Genomic DNA, 17,478 nt, shown 5'->3' with positions numbered 1-17,478 from the left:
GCAAAGTAATGCTGCCAGATTAAGTAATTAAAATTATGCAATAAAAAAGAGGTAATAAAAGTCTATATCAGTTTATGTAATAATTTCTATATTAGTTTATAGTTTATGTAATATAAGTAAGTAGTTGTAAAACTACAAAAAAATCTTTAGTAAAAATAAAATCTTTCTCAAATATGTAGGGTCGTTGACTATGAAGATATAAATAACTATAAAAAGTATTTGTAGCAAAAAAAAAATTACTAATAAGTTTGTTCTATACCTTAATAGTCTGGCCAAATTTTTGTAAAAACCCAATCAAGATTGGGGGCCAAAACGTTATCTTAAATGCATGACATATTTCTTAACTCTTTAACATAATTATTATACTTCATCAATAAGTTGTGAGCTTAGCTCTATGAAGTACACAAATCCCCAAATCGTGATCAGTGATCACCATAAGTCGTATAAATGTGATCGCACATTTATCAGCACGCACGCGCCGCATTTCGTGAACTGTACAGGGTGCAATTAAACCTTCCTGCCAATTTTTTTCCAGGGCTTAGGTATCTTAAGATAGTCCATTGAACCAAAAAAAATTGGGTGTTATATTTTTTATTGACATATTTTATCCCATTTAAAATCGTTGCAGAACGGTCACTAGCGGCGCGGGGGAATGAGCGGGGGTAACGCGGGGGGAGGCGCGGGCGACACGTCGTGTCCACTAACAGTAGTGTTTTTAGGATAACTTTCGGAAGCTATTCCTCAACATTTTAGTACCGAGTGATTATAAAATAAAAAATACGTGTATTTTTATTTTTAACAAGGATCAACATATCAAAATTTGGCAGGAAGGTTTAATTGCTAATAGTACAATAAAGTCCACAATAATTATTACGAAAACCTGTATGAGGTTCCTACTTTCCCCCGTTTTAATAACAGTAGTACATTAATATATTATGACAGTTACAATTTACAAAAAAGTAAGTATGTAGGTATTTTAATAGCTTTACTACTTTTGCTTGTAATTAGTACAAAATCCATTAATTCATATGAGATCTAAAATATTTAACACATATCTACATAACAAATTAGTATTGACTTAAGTAGTTATAATATAGTTTGTAAATATAGCCTTACATTTTAAAATTCTTACAGCACAATATTGTAATACCATTATAAACTCTATAAACTCTATTGTGTGATATGAAAAAGTTGTTGCCAAGTCTAGAAATCTATTAACAACAATTGTCAATCGTTGGTACGACACAGTTGATACGATAAACGTTAGAGATAACATAGAATACATATTATTTTACAAAATATGATTAACTTCAACAGACACTGGTAAAATTATTGATGATTAAATGAGTCTTTGCACTAGAACAAAAATCTAAAAATAAATTCGTAACCTCTATAGTCTATACTCTATACATAGTATAATATGCCCGAGCCGCACCTGCGTAGTGATTCGTGCTTAAAACGATACCATTGGACGATCTCCGTGTATCGTCTCATAGCACGAAACTTCGTACGATAAACGCATGTGCAGCCGCGGAATAATGGAAAAATAAATGCAACCTCCATAATGGACTGTATAGGTATGAAATTTTTAAACACTATTTTAGGAACTAGACTAGGAAACATGGGCGATGGAACTAGAAGAAATAAAACAAAAAGTATACACTATGTTTGCATTGCAACAAACATAATCAAAAGCCTTTTAAACTATTACAATATCTAAATGGTAATATCATAATATTATGGAGGTAAGTACCCAGATTATACTATAATACTATAACCCATATTATGATAGCTGTTGGAATGATTTCATCAGTATAATATTAGGTCCCACAAAACTTAGACATTTACAAAACAGAATAACATACAAACAATAATAATTACCTTAGTCCTGATCCTGATATACTCAATTCATTCATTACAAGATAACAAGTTGAGCTACTGACATTACACTTTGTGTAATCAAATTTATGTACTACACAAACTGTATAATAGTTCTTGCTATACAACTTGTGCCACTTACATTTGTACAGTTTTTTCTTACCGTGAGCAACTTAAGCCTCACTGTTCAGTTGTGGTTTTTCATGCTTGAAAATATTATACACTGTTCATTAGTTTCCTTTTGCTATAAACAATTTATCATCGTCAATTGTAAACTGTCCTTTTATACACTGTCCGGTTTTAAACCCTGTCCGGCCTTTACATTGTCCGGTTTTATTAAGTTTAGTCCGGTTTGTTCTTGTCGTAGGGCGCCACGCACTCGCGGGGGAACCACCCGCGAGGCCCTTTTGGTCCCGTGAACCGAGTCAGGCGCTCACCAAACAGCCAATGCCTGAAATAATTTAAATTCTAATAAACAAAAAACTTTTAGAAAAATCTTGATGTTAGAGAGATTACCAAAATAACCTAAGAATTAAAGTATGTTTATGCAACGTGCCACGCACGCTTCTACCGGTCTAGCCAAATTTCATTTTCTGCAGATTGCGAATTTGTATGGGCATGATTATCAGCTTCACTTGCGTCGTTCAATCACTTTGAAGTTTGAATACACATACCAGCGAGTGGAAGAAAAGAGTAGTAAGGCACAACTACACCAAAAAGGTATGGAAGTTTGCGATTTCATTTTTCACAACTTTTAATGCTTTTCTGATAAGTGATAACTATAGTCCTCACCTGCGTCGCCTAGTAGCTCTGATCGTGTCGCCGGAGACTAGCGGTAGGCGGGGCTCGTCGGAGCAGGGCGGGGCGAGCGCGGCGCGCGTGTACGCACACAGCGGCACCCAGCGCCCGCTGTACGCCGCCCGTGCCACGTACACGCGCGACCGCTCCAACTTCTCTACCTTTTGCGCTTTTTGCTCTACCTGGAAACGAAAAAAAACAACGTTTTTTTATACCTTCAAGTCATTATACGCATAATGTCAAGTTTCCATAATATGTAAGCCTCACGGCGGAAATTCGAATTAAATACCTGAATGAAATATATTTTTTTAAAGTAATTACTATTTGCTTAAAGATCTTGTCAATAGGTTTTTTTTTTTTCTAATTAGATCTGTCGCTGGTTTCGTAAATTTTAAGCTTCGAAACTGATAAACAGAATTTAAGAAAACCTCTGTTAAGGTTTCGAGATTTAATTGCACAAATTACTCTATAAATCGTTTTTTTTTTTACTAACTATAAAGACAGTGAAATTTCCTATAAAAAAAGGTCTTAATCAACATTTTTATAAAGATAAGTGGTTGAAGATTTTTTCAAGTTTGAAAAGTACAGTTTTAAGCCAAATTGAGCGTGAATGGCGTAAACGCTCTTAAGTCTTTCAAGAATATTACAAAAAAAGTTTCCTCCTTTATCTGTTAAACACGTCGTTTAACAGGTTACTAATGTAGCAAATAGGTGAAATTTATAATAGTTCTCGATTCTTTTGAAATGTATGTTTTTAATTTATAAAAATGTAATAAAACTTACAGTTAAATCATATTCTCCACAGCCTTCTGCTATGATCCAATTAATACCGTCATATTTTTCGCCATCTCGGAACAAACGCAAGTTCTCTTTGTAACCCAAGTCGTAGGGGAACTGAAATGGCGGCAAGCCCTGCTCTTGTCTACGGCACACAGCCTTCTCTATGATCCATTCCTCAATAGTAGTGCGGTTATTTAGTATACCACGAATCTGTAAGAAGAAAAAATGTAATTTTGAAAACAGGATGGAGAGTTCAGCTGTAAGTTTTATTATTGTTTTTTTCAAGGTTTATGTTTCAAAGGTTGACTGATTTATCCACTTAGCAACATAATAAATTGCACTTTTATTTAATCAGAATGAATTATTTGATAACATACTTATTAATTATTCAGAGCAATTAATTCATAGGGTCAAGTCCATGTTATTGCTCTGTTTAGTAGGCTTGACAAAACCTAACCAAAGTATGTAACTCTACAATCTATAGCTATTAATTATTAATTTCCCTGTTTATACATAAAAACTACATACTTGTAAATAGAAGAGTGCTCCTACAGCCAAGACCACACCGACAGCCATGCCCGTAGCAAGTAATGTCAACAAAAGAGTTGTCAACGTCACATAGATGATTGGTTCATCCCCCCTCCCGTACTGAATGTACCAGAAACGGTGCACAGCATGGTATAAGCAAATAATTAGCACCTGAAAGTTAATAAAAAATTTGAGATAGAGGTTTCAAAGGTTCTTTTTTCACTATGGCTGGTTTTATCGTTAAGGGGTTCGCAACGCCGTTGGAGCGCGCGCGTTCGAAGCTGTAACAAACGTACGGACGAACGGGGCTGCTCAAGCGCGCGACTTTAAAACGCTACTACTACCCCCATACATCTTCGAACGCGCGGCGCTCCAACGGCGCTGCCGAAGCGCTTAACGATAAAACCAGCCTATTGCAGCTAATTATAGGCTATTTTAACACAAAAAACTTGACTCTTGAGCAAACTAGAGAGAGAGAAATTAAAAATGTTTAAAGTTTAGTTTCTATAACAAAGTTACATAATTATTTTAATAAGCAAAATAAAGAACTTACCACTGATGCATGTAAGCAACCCAACACAGCAGACAAGAGGAAATACACAAAATATTTGTGATTCAAATGGCCGACACAGCAGTTGATCCATGGGCAGTGGTGATCCATCTTCAACACACAGTGGCCACCTAGAAAAATAATAATTATATTTTCACATTACTTTTACATACAAATCATTATTTTATTTTATTATTCTATTTTTCAGGCAGTTTTCTTTAATACTTTGGGTCCGGCTAATTAAGCTTTAATTTATTTATTTTATCACTCCAAAAGACAAACAGGTAAACAAAAAAGATTATTAGATAAGCATGATTACACTTACATTTTTTGCAGTGATGTGATCGAGGTGCCTTAAATCCATTGCATATTGAACAGAACTGCAATTTTTTTTCATCAATCTCACATTTCTGAAAGCAATTTTAAATGCTTAGTTACTTTTGTGTCAAATAAATTTACTTTTATCATCAACACACAGGCAAAATATTTTTAATAAATGTCTTAAAAGGCAATAGTTGAAATTGCTGAAATTATCTGATTGATATCGAAAATATTAGCATAGCTACATCATAAAGCAATCAGTAAAAATATATTTACCGGTCCCCAGCCATGTGGCACAAAACCTGGGCCCACAAGAAGTGCTTGTAGGAAATAGTACAGAGTAGATACAGCAAGTGTCAAAAATGTGGCCGCATGCAGGGCTCCTCCAACAGAATTTGTGGGGGGCCACCACATACCTATCATATGCACCATTGCCCATGTTATAAGCTTAATAATGCCTGTAAAAATAATAATGATAAATGAATTATGAGGCTTCACATCGAGGCAGTCAGATCCCGTTAGGAAGGTTGTGGTAAGTTCTTGAAAACTGTTACCATAACCAGACCTGCCCTCCAGTTTGAGCCTCGATGCGCTTAGCCTGAGCCACAGAGATTGTCGGGAGGCGGTGATGTTGAATGAACATTACGTCATGTAGCGTTTAGTTATAATTATTAATATTGTTATAATTGTCTTAGCAATAATATAGTTAAGTATAAATATTGACTTACACAGCACTGCTATAGGACCCCAATGTAACAATCTCTTGAATGGGCCTGGCATATTGATTTCTAGTATCGATACCTACTACCCGTTACATTAGAAATTGCAGTGAAAATAATTCGAAATAATTTTTAATTGACCATATTATATTTTAGTAATCGAACACTTTAACTCCAAATACAATTCATGCCTAATAAATGAAAGCATGGGTAACTAATTTTCTTGTTTACGAGAGAATACATAAACTTAGACCTGAGTCAATACCTGAGTAATTAAATATTATTATTTAAAAAATAAATTACAGGAGCAGCAAATCACTTGACCACAAAATTTTGATTTTTTGTTATCAATTGTCAAACTTGACATTGACGTAGGCGGTAGGATAGGATTGACAATACCTTTTTCTTACTATGGAACTTCGGCTACAAAACCATGGCCAGTGTCGAGTAAATGGCGGGAAACAATGTTCTAGTAAAGTACAATAATTTTTAGCATCGTTTTCATATATCTAATGGTTAATTAACCCATTACAAAACGGCCCTGTTTTTTAAAACAGCTAGCCGTAATGCATATAAAACGGCGGATTATACAATCCGCCTGCGACCATAAAGTTAATATAACTAGCGGAATAGAGAAACAAAGGCCTGAGCAAGAGAGATGTCACTATCAGTAACACTGCGTGGTAAAAAGAGACCTGTGATACATGACAGCAGCACTCTTTTCTTGACGTCCAGACTCCAGTCGGCACGTACCGCACGTTGACAATTTAATCTCATAGAGTCAAGATCAAGTGTTTACGTACACATATTTTTACACACAGATGAAACCAATTTTGGTTACGTTTGGTTTGACAGCTCGAGATTGTTGTTCTATTGACTATTCCGCTAGATAAATGAATATATTTTATGTTGCGCTAGGTAACACTTGGAAAATAGTTTTCTGTGGTAACTCCGTACGTAATTTGTATTCTGTGGTGGTAACACCATACCACGTCACGCAAGCAGTTGTCACATCACATTTGCGATTTGCGATATTTTTGTGGCTCTTTTGGGTGTGTGCTTTCTTCATGTGTGTTGTGCTACTTATGTGGATTATTAGGTGATATTCTTCTTTTTATTGGGTAAGTTTTAGTACCTTTTATTTGTATTTATTCTCTCCAAAATTGACCACTCGCCGTCACGTAAAATTTACACGTACCTGACTAATCCCCCGCCGGTGAGTTCGTATTCACCGTCTCTAGCCCGTTTACACTTATTTTGTTAACAAATTTCCTTAAAAATCGGTATAAGGAGCCCTAAAACATACATTTCTATAGTGTACAATTGTAAGCAAAACCATAACAAGTCAGTAGTAGTCTGGTGCTCGTAAGTAAGTACGGTATGTAATTTGTCAAAAACGTCCCTCGCCGAACGTGTAATCTTGTGTAAATTAGTATTAATACGCGTTTTTCGTGTTACAGATAAAATCCTAAGCCGCAAACATGCCGAAATCGGTAAGTTACGTTCGTATTCGATAAAATTGTCTTAACACAACATAGGACTATGACTTATGACAGTGTCGACCACTGCATGTTTTTACTGATTTCTCCAATGCAATGTGATCAGGCAGCATATTAAATCATTGAACGAGACTCTAAACACTCGCTTTTTATAATGTATGTGATAGTTGAAAATGAATTACCAAAGTGTAATGTTTTTATGAATGTTAAAAAGTAAAAGTGATGTTTTATGATATGATACTGTAAAGTGTTGTATTAATAGGATAGCAAGTATCAGCTGTTGAGATCAAGAGTTGATATAAAGCCTAAAGATAAGTGGAAAGTGTACAATGATCTTGCTATGGTTTATCACACAATTTCATGCTATGAAGTGGCTATATTGAGTTTCTTATAATCTCTGGTAAAATCCATATATTTTTAAGATTAAACTGTACGCTACCTACACGTCATGATTAACTAGTATGTCATACATATTAGTTAAGTACCCAATTTTTTTTTAAAAGTTTAAATAATACATTTCTCACCAATTTGCTTTCAATCATCTTTTCATAGCAAGACATTCAGAGTGCAACCCATTTTGCCAAGTCTCTGGCACATGTATTGCAATAGACCACTATTATAATCCATGTTATTTGGCAAATATAACTTCATTAAATATAAATTATTATGGTCTAAATAATTATTATAGTATAAGTTATAACTTATTACATTACTGCTTAGTTTTGTTTTGTAAGTTTGTTTAACTTTTTGTAAGTTGTACTCACAAAAATATGCTGTACAGCTTTTTTGCCTTGCATATTAATACACCTAACAATCTAATATAAAAATTTCATTTCATTATGCAGTGCTTAAATTATAATTCCATGTAGGTAAGTCAATAAGTATTGAATAGGAAAAGGTTGAAAAGCCATAAAATTATCTCTTTAAGCAATTATAAAATCCCAATTGTCATTCCCCTCACTGTGATGATAGAATAGTAAATAAATAACTTGATATGTCTAGTTTATTTGTTGTAAACCATTTTTAGTTTCTTTTCTTTAACATTGTTTAAATTTATTTTCAGATTCTTGAATATTTAAGTAAAGCGTTTTATCTGAAAGGAAATGATAGTACAGTGGTCAGTTTTGTTTGTAATTTTTTGAGTTCAGTATAATATGTAGTAGTATTTTGTTTTGCTCCTGAATGTCAGAATTGGACCAGTTTTATTTCATGATTCCTTTTTTGTTTGTGTTTGTTAATGCACCATGTAAATATATCAATGGATTTTATTATTCTATGTATTAGGCCAGGTTTTTTTCTGTTCCAGCCCAAAAAAAGTTGCTTGTTGTTTTGCATGTTATTAAAATATTAATATGTAATGAGTTTTCCAAAATTATAATTGGCTTAACCCTATAATAATCTTGTAATCCTAGATAATAAAAGTTTGAGTTTCTGCTTGGGCCTTAACAAGATTTTGCATGGTTGTTTTTTCGTTTATTTATTATTTACTTATTTTTTGTAAATTAAAATTGCAGTATTCTTATGACATTATACATAGACATATGATTTACAGAATATAAATTCAACATGCAAAGTAAACCTTTGTTGTATGGAACATCTTATTTAATTCATCAAGCCCCATACGGTCACCGGTGACCAAGACACAATAGAAATTCTATTGTGTCTCGTTTTTTCACGATCAACGGGTTAATTCAATTTGTCTAGTAATGAGCTATTCAGACCATTCACCATACTATCAATAGACAAATTCATGTAAAAAAAAAGAACATTAAATCATACTATATCTTACACCTAGCCTAAAACATGATGATCAAGTATAAGTACTTGTCAACCAAAAATATGTTCTTCTGGTGACAAGGCACAATAATTTCTGTTAATAAAACAAGCAATGAAATAAATTGGACTGAAATTGAGCATGGCGCCGTCGTCTTATCCACTAAATCATGTAGTTTTGGGAGTATTGAACCCTTAAGTACCCCTCCTAGCCCCACGTAAGATCGTTCTCCTAGTATGACTCAATAAACTACAAATATTATGGCGCTGTTATGCATAATGTAGTTTTCCATCTGTTTGTGTAAGGTATAGGAAAGGCATGTAAAATTTTATTATCTGGCACTAAGTGGGCGCCTAGACCTACAATAACATTGAACAATATCACGTATTGCGAAATATTATTGACCGTCTAGGGTTGATATTGAACATTGAACGCCTTCATAACCCAGTCACCAGTCAAGTTAGAATTTGAGGTTGCATAAATTTGCACCATGCTGAAAATCGGTAAAATTGTTTAAAATATGATTACAAATGATATTTGAAAGTCTCTTATAGTTTCCCTGTATGGATTTTATTTACCCTTTAAAATAAAAGCGTGATATTGACAATACAATTGCTCGTCTAGGCGGCCCATACATTATCTGTCAAATTCTTCATTAAATTGAAGGTTAGTTGTTGTTTGTTAAGTTGTTCTCTAAAATATCAATAGTCTAGACTCTAGTACTTCCCGCCAAATATCTCGCGTACCTATAAAAATTTAATGATACGAAGTATATATTGCACTATTCATAAAAGAAAGAACATATTATACTTTTCGTTTTTCATGAATTTGTTTCGAAAATTTTATGTAGTTGTGTTAAAAAAAATATTTTACACAAAAAAGAAGAAACTTAAGTGCACATGTATTGATTAATGGCGATGACAAATTGAAATAATTAATTGCAGGATGATGATCAACAGTAGAGAATGATGAGCAAGTCAATATCTTATATCAGACATCACGTACACGGTACGATCGGCTGTGCTAAATTCATTTTAAGGCGCGTTCAAACTACAAACTATTCGAAATAGATAGCGCAAGGTAAATACCAAACCATAGATTATACAATCTTGAAATTGTGCAATACGAGAGTATTTATGTATGTACGGTCATCGAAATGGCATCACTTTTAGACCATATTCCTATAGCAATAAGTTCGAAGCAATACACGAGATGTTAGCGACCGTACTTGGCGAACGTGTCATAGGAAGGAAGCTAGAAAGTGGGACACGCTTTATCTAGTTAGTGGACACTACAGTGCACCCACATGATACAACATACACGAACATTATAATAATTAATTATACATAGCTTAGAATCTGCTGACGATCTTAAAATATAATGAATTTATTCTGATAGTAAAAATGTGTTTAATAACATTTTGGGTCTTGTTAGTGGAAATGCTACTTGTCTTAAGTTTTACCAAGATAGCAACAGATTATACTTTCGTGGTAATCCACCACTCATCCATTTTTAAAGGCCCTAAAAGTTTGATGTCAATTTATAATATCAAACCTCAAAGTATAATGCTACTGCTGGGTAAGCAAAACAATAAGAACTGAAAAATTAAGACCAAGCCGAACGAAAATATGACATTAAGACTGGGTTGCACCAGAGGCGTGGGTAAAGTTAAAGTTATGGTTATAGTTAAGGTAAATTTAACTTTAACTTTACCCTTAACTTTGCCCGGAGAAATTGACAGATAACAGCTGATCCAACAAGGTTATAAATGCGCGTGGGCGGGAGCGCTGCTGGTAAAGGAGAACTGTCAAAAATGGCGGTTTTTGTATGATGACAGCGTTAGTTCCTTTTTTCGCCACGTGCATTTAAAACCTTGTCGAGCCTTATGGTTATAGTTAAATATGGCGTCTTGATGGCGTCCATTTTTAACTTTACCCAAAGATTTGACATGTTGTACTGTAGTCAAAGTTAAAGTTAAAGTTAGTTGGTGCAATCCAGTCTAAAATCATAACATCATCAATCATAAATAGAAAATTATATACTTTTTTTTTACTAGCCTATAGTGTCCCACTGCTGGGCAAAGGCATAAAATACTATACTTAACACATCAATATTTTAATTAAAGAAGACAGGCTAAAGTTACCGTAGACCGTCCTGCTCTATATTAGCTCCATGGTCTTGACCGTGGTTTTTCATTTCGGCTGTAATTATTTATTGAGTGCCAATATTATATTGTACCATACCAGTAACTGCCTATTGTTTTCTTCGAAATAATGTAAACTATACTCTAAGTAAACCTTTAAATCATATTTTGTTAAGTATTTTTAAATTTCCCTTAATTTATTATGCAATTTAGAAGTACAATGACAAGTTTGGTCATAATAAGGGGGCAAACGAGCAAACGGGTCACCTGATGGAAAGCAACTTCCGTCGCCCATGGACACTCGCAGCATCAGAAGAGCTGCAAGTGCGTTGCCGGCCTTTTAAGAGGGAATAGGGTAATAGAGGAGGGTAGGGAAGGGAAGGGAATAGTTGAGGGTAGGGAGGGAATAGGGTAGGGGTTAGGGGATTGGGCCTCCGGTAAACTCACTCACTCGGCGAAACACAGCGCAAGCGCTGTTTCACGCCGGTTTTCTGTGAGAACGTGGCATTTATCCGGTCCGAGCCGGCCCATTCGTGCTGAAGCATGGCTCTCCCACGTATGAATCTTTGGGTCTCTGTTTATGCAAACACACCAAACTCATCGTTAACGTTTTACGAAGCACATCGTCAATCGACGATTCACTTTCCTTTATCTATACTCATATCATTCATTCAACTTTCCTCGAGTCAAAGAAACTTGTTTCTTTTACTACACAGTGTACGATATCTACTTTTAACCTGCTACGACCAACTGCTGCACCCGTAGGGAGCCACACTTTACAATAGCCGTTAAAGAAAGTGACTCATGATAACGAATTTATAATATGAGTAATAAGGCTAACCGTGAGACTCAAATCTGCTGAACACATTTCGTCCAGGATTATTCCCGCCGAAAATAAAGTTCAATAACCGTCAATTTTTGAGGCATGAGTAAGGTGACCATACGTCCCGCTTTCAGGCAATCAGTCCCGCTCTGACAAAAAAAAATGGTCACGTTGAGCATGAGCTAATTTTTGGTGGGATTACAATGTTAACACGTGCAAAAGAGAATGGGCAAAAATATATGGAACCTGGGACCATCCACCAATTGCATTGAAATATGTGTCGTCGGATTGGAACAACAATTGCTAAGATACATATATTTTGTTATTAGAGCTATCCGTCCTGAGTTATGAGACTTGTAAGTTCAGATAATACAAAGGTTACGTTCAACCAAGGCTAGCCAAGCTACTTGATAACCCAAGCTATTTTATTAGCTTCTATTCTCTGCCCTCCTGTTATTGCACTTGCTTTTTACATAATTGTAGAGGATATTTGTTGCATCCACTTTGTGGCGGTTATTATGACCTTGTGTATGTGTGAAAGTGGTTTATAATAGCAGCAGCTATTTTAAAATTGACGAACATGTAAAGCAGCGCTCTATTAATATATTTTATGCCGTAGAAGCTTTAAATCTCATTTAAGGCGGCCGTTCACCACTTCCACTACCAAGCGGCATACTGTTACAGCTCGAGCATCACTTGTCCGTTCTGTAGCAAGCTGTGTCACTCATAACCGCAAGCTTCAATAGACTCCAATCCATCTCTGAACCCATGGTCCAAGAAAAACACGTCATTTTCTTGAATTGAAACATGCAATGTTTTTTCATCGTCATTCATGATGTCTTGAATTGAAAACTGACACGCAAACGCGTGCCACTTTTCGTGTAAGCAAGTGTATTTCTTAAGTTTAAAATCTATTTTTCTTAAGCGATAAAAAGTCTTATTATTTCAAATGGACAGCTGCTACAAAAATCAACAAGATGGTTTCTATACCTGTCCAGTGACATGTACCTTTTTACTATTGGAGGATGGTCCCAATCTGCCCAATGTCTTTACTTACCCTAGAATTCTAGTCATCAATAAAGCAGGTTAAATGACAGCCATAAAAGACATGCAGCTATGTTGTTGAGATACAATACGACAAGCAAGTCTTATGATAAGGTCGCTTAATTCTACGTTGTTACCACGGAGCTTAACGTAACTGCCAAGGTTGGAGGTGAAACACAACTACTACATAATGACACATTACATAGTAACTATAAAGAGACAACCCTTCATTTACATTTCATAAATGCATTTGCAATTCTGACGAGTTTTAAACCGGGAATCCTTGATCCTCCTAATCAGAAATCATCAATATTTTATCGGAAGTGATAAAGATCCAGAGATCCATCAAGTATTGTTGATGGCTGCAAATAGAAACTATATTAGTATCCTTGCAAGCTCATTATAAACTTGCTAAACTTATTAAAATTATTAATAATTTTATTAAATTACACTTGTGTTTAAATTACAAGAATATAAATATAGGCCTTCCAAGTTGTGCTTGTGTCATCGATTTGATCACCATTCACCTAAGGCAAAAGTAATAAAAAAGTTCGCGAAACCGTAGGCGGCCGTCTGGCACTCTGGCCGCACGCCGAGACATGGACAAAGTTTTTTTCATTTTGCGAGTCTCATTAATCTTCGCAATGACTACTCGAAGTTCGAACGACCTATCGGTTATGGAGTATCGGAATGAATCGCCGTCCGCCGATATGTCGAATAAAATGAATTTGATTGCATGCCTCCGCGGTTTTGTAGCGCTTATTGTAGATGGCTGTGGCGCGCGTCAGGTGAGCGCCAGCCTTCGTCCTCGGGGCGGCGCAGGCGCATCCCCGCAACGGTCATTCAGTTTAAACTCTACCGCCGCGTCCGGCAGACGCGGCTTTAGCGCCGCCCCATACAATAATTACTACCTTAGTAACAAACCAGTGTGTGTGACCGTGACTTTTGTACTTGTGTTACCACTAAATCATCAAAATGGTCGCCGGCGGAAAACAGGTAATTGTTATATAAGATTCAATATTTCTGCCGATATCATGCGAATTTTATTGAACGGGCGACGCTCAAGGTTAAGTCGGCATAGTTATATGTATGGGTGTCCCGCAGGGAGGGCTCTTGGGCCCCTTTCATTTTTAATTTTATTTAAAACTACGAGAATTCATTCACTATTTATCACATAATACTAATAAATCCCTACCATCACACGATTTTTAAAGAAATATTGATATAAAAACCTCCTTAATAAGATAGATTTCACTTGTTGAAATTAAAAGTAAGAAAAAAGCTAAAGAGATATAAATGTAAATAATCAAATTATTAATTAGTAGGTCACAAATGTTAGAATTAACTTAAGCACAGGAGGTTAGCAACAGTACTAAAACACCACGTAATTCATATTCGTGTGTCAAGATGATGTTCAATTCATAAGAATTGATGATGTCATCACGAACGTAATCCTCGCAAGATGGGGTCGGTTGAGGTTTTATTATTTATTTTGTCGGCTGCGAACGGTTTTAACCGTCTCTCATTCCCTTTTCTTGTCCTTTGTTCTCGAGTAAAAAGAGACGGCTAGGGTCCCTTGTTTGCAATACATCGGTATGTCTGCGCAAGTTCGCAAAATTCTGTTATAAGATTATGTACTAGATGACACCCGCAACTCCAACACGCCAAATCCCGTTTATCGCGCGGAAACCGTACATTTTCTGGGATAAAAAGAATCTTATGTCTTCCCGGGACTCAAAGTACCTACATACCAAATTTCAACAAAATTGGTTCAGCGGTTTGGGCGTGATGAGGTAACAGTCAGTCAGATAGACAAACAGACTGCAGACAGACAGATAGACGACTAGACACACATTTTCGAATTTATAATATTCGTATGGATTTTATCACAGACTAGCTGTTACCCGCGACTTCGTCCGCGTCAACAAAATGTAAAATACATAGGTAAAAAATAAAAAAGTAAAAATATGTCCTCCTCCTTTTTGGAAGTCGGTTAAAAAGTAGCCTAAGTTACTCCTTATTATATCAGCTATCTGCCAATAAAAGTACCGTCAAAATCGGTCCAGCCATTTCGGAGATTAGCCAGAACAAACAGACAGACATACAGACAGACAAAAATTCTAAAAATTGTTATTTTGGTGTAAGTACCGTCTAAATATTCATATGCATGTAGTAAAAAACGGTTATTAACCCCCGACAAAAAAGAGGGGTGTTATAAGTTTGACGTGTCTGTCTGTCGGTCTGTCTGTCTGTCTGTCTGTCTGTCTGTCTGTCTGTGGCATCGTAGCATCCAAACGGGTGGACCGATTTTGATCTAGTTTTTTTTGTTTGAAAGCTGACTTAATTGAGAGTGTTCTTAGCTATAGTCCATCATCATCAGCCTGCTCCGTGCTGAAAAATCGCAGTTCATCTGGTTCGTGAAGGGCCGATTAGCAACTTGCAGTCGTTTGGTGGGCTTTATTGCATTCTAGGTCGTGACATTCATGAATATTTACACATTAATGGAAAGTTGACCTGGTGCTGTAGCATCACCTGGTAATCAATAGGATACCCAACTCCTCGCCAACTTAGAGCAATGGTTTCGTGTTTGGGCTCATTTTAATTGCGACAACTAGTAAGACGTAGATAAACAGTAAATTTTTGCATGCTGCTGCTGCAGCATCACCCTGTGGGGCAATCGCGCAAATTTTTCAAATGTAGATATGTTTGATTTCACAAAACATTATAGTATCGAGACATGGCGATACATAATGTTTTGCACTGTTGGCGGTCCCCAGACACACTGTGACAACAATTATTATGGACTAAAATATCACTTTACACTTAGGAATTATTTAAACTTAAAGTCAGTAAAATATATTATTTCATTACTTTTTAAAGTTGTTTGGCGGGAGTTTTTTTTTTAATTTCTTAATTTAATATTACAAACAGACACTCCAATTTTATTTATATGTATAGATTTCACAAATATAAGTCATTAGAACTTACGTCATTACCTGTATTAATAAGTCTAAATGGAATTTAAAATCGCCTATGTACCATCGAGGAAGTTGATTCCTATGCAATTGACAGACCAACGTTATTTGGTCGAATATGTCAATTCAATGTTAATTGTGATCTGTCAGCTGGGTTTGACGTAACGCGACCAAACTACTTAGGTCCCCGATTTGCATAGGAATCAACTTCTCTGATAGTACATTTACTGTATCGTTTTGTTAATGATTCATAGATGTAATAAATCATATTGAAATAAGTAATAACTATTACGAAAGGTAACGATTAAAAATGAAGACCCATTTGTAACAAGTCTGTATTGTGATAATCATTACTATTAAAGTTAATATAATATTAGTTTTGAAGGAAAAATATGACCACATAGTACTATTACGAAATATACAGAATACAATCAGACAGAGGAAAATTATAACAAATGAAGGAAAAAGTTGAGGAAATAGAAACTATTATATAATTAAATGGATATAATTAATGAAACAGAGATTTTATATAGACTGAATGGCAGGACATTGGCAATTCAATAAAATATACGAACGTCTTTCTTTTTAGGAAATGTCTGTAGATCGTTTGTAGTCCACGAACGATCTACAGACTGCAACACCGAGTACTAAATTCCAACTGATTAGGTTGATGTAATTCAACTTGTTTCTTTTACTTTACATTGTTATCACCGATAACATTACTATTATTGTCATGATTACTCGCTAATCAATAGGTGAATTCACGCTCAAAATATGACCGAAAATATCGTCTTCCATCTATAAACTTATTTGGTACTCGTAAGTTGTAAATGTGATACAACTTTCAAGACTATTATCGGTTTATATGCAATTGTGTTTCGAATTATCTTGAATTATTTCTGTAGCAAATAAGATTAAATTTGAGGTTCTGCATGTTCTTCTATAATATTTTATGATCACCGCCTTTTTATTCTTTAGGAGTCTTTTCATTTCTTAATTGCTCATCTAGTGGACCCAAAGTTTCAGTTGCAAAGTCTTCTAGAAAATTTTCATGTTAATGAAAAAACCAACAGGTCGCGAAGTCAACCTTTAGACATGTACAATGATTACATCTTCAAGGTTTTTCCTTATCAGGCATCTCATTATGGCATTACAAAAAAATCTTAGTAACAAAATATTTTATGTGAAAAATTCATTATTTCCGGGATTATCTTAATATGTTACTATAGTCATTGTATCTGTTTTATAATTCTATCATGAATTATTATAATAATCTAAAATATTAAAATACGAATTAGGTGCTTATATTTTTTTTTGAAAACGAAATAATAGTCATTTGATAGCTTATTTTTTGCTTAGTGTCTAAATACTGCAAAATATTATGCTGTAATAACTTTAGATTTAGATGCTATAATAAGTTGATAACTGTTGCCAGCTCTGAGAATTAAATGATTACGAAAAATACTACATCTGGATTAGTAATAGAATATAACATTATAAGTATCTATCTAAGTTAACTTCTCACGTGTAGAGGATAATTGGTCAGCGAGAAATCTCTTTATTATTTTTTCTTAATTTATTATGAAAATTGTTTAATGTCTCATTTATTAACTACATATTTAACATGTTATTATTTACAGTTATAT

The 17,478-nt window shown here is 34.9% G+C and overlaps 2 protein-coding genes across 4 annotated transcripts in view; one reads left to right on the top strand and one right to left on the bottom strand.

Annotated features, from left to right (window-relative positions):
- Positions 1-1,457: 1,457 nt before the first annotated feature.
- LOC121727217 (palmitoyltransferase ZDHHC6-like) lies at positions 1,458-5,885 on the bottom strand. Its single transcript, XM_042114924.1, has 8 exons — positions 5,584-5,885; positions 5,132-5,313; positions 4,860-4,944; positions 4,538-4,665; positions 3,985-4,155; positions 3,460-3,666; positions 2,671-2,858; positions 1,458-2,329 (listed from the first exon to the last, which is right to left on the bottom strand). Exons 1-8 carry the CDS (start codon positions 5,633-5,635, stop codon positions 2,221-2,223), a joined length of 1,122 nt encoding a protein of 373 aa, XP_041970858.1. The 5' UTR covers positions 5,636-5,885; the 3' UTR covers positions 1,458-2,220.
- A 668-nt stretch (positions 5,886-6,553) lies between these two features.
- The window catches only part of LOC121727214 (moesin/ezrin/radixin homolog 1), a 46,396-nt gene continuing 35,471 nt past the window's right edge, over positions 6,554-17,478 (top strand). Inside the window, exons 1-3 of one of the 3 annotated variants that reach the window (XM_042114917.1) lie at positions 6,554-6,695; positions 7,035-7,067; positions 8,137-8,190. In XM_042114917.1, coding sequence (XP_041970851.1) covers positions 7,056-7,067; positions 8,137-8,190 — 66 coding nt within the window. In that variant the 5' untranslated portion in view covers positions 6,554-6,695; positions 7,035-7,055. Of the gene's footprint in view, positions 6,696-7,034; positions 7,068-8,136; positions 8,191-13,677; positions 13,854-17,478 lie in introns of those variants that run through there. The other 2 variants (XM_042114919.1, XM_042114918.1) reach the window with 2 other exon arrangements.

This window comes from Aricia agestis, chromosome 5 (genome assembly GCF_905147365.1).
Source record: "Aricia agestis chromosome 5, ilAriAges1.1, whole genome shotgun sequence".
NCBI classification, from domain to species: domain Eukaryota; kingdom Metazoa; phylum Arthropoda; class Insecta; order Lepidoptera; family Lycaenidae; genus Aricia; species Aricia agestis.
The sequence above is the reverse complement of the archived record's forward strand: the minus strand, read 5'-3'. Positions and strand labels throughout refer to the sequence as shown.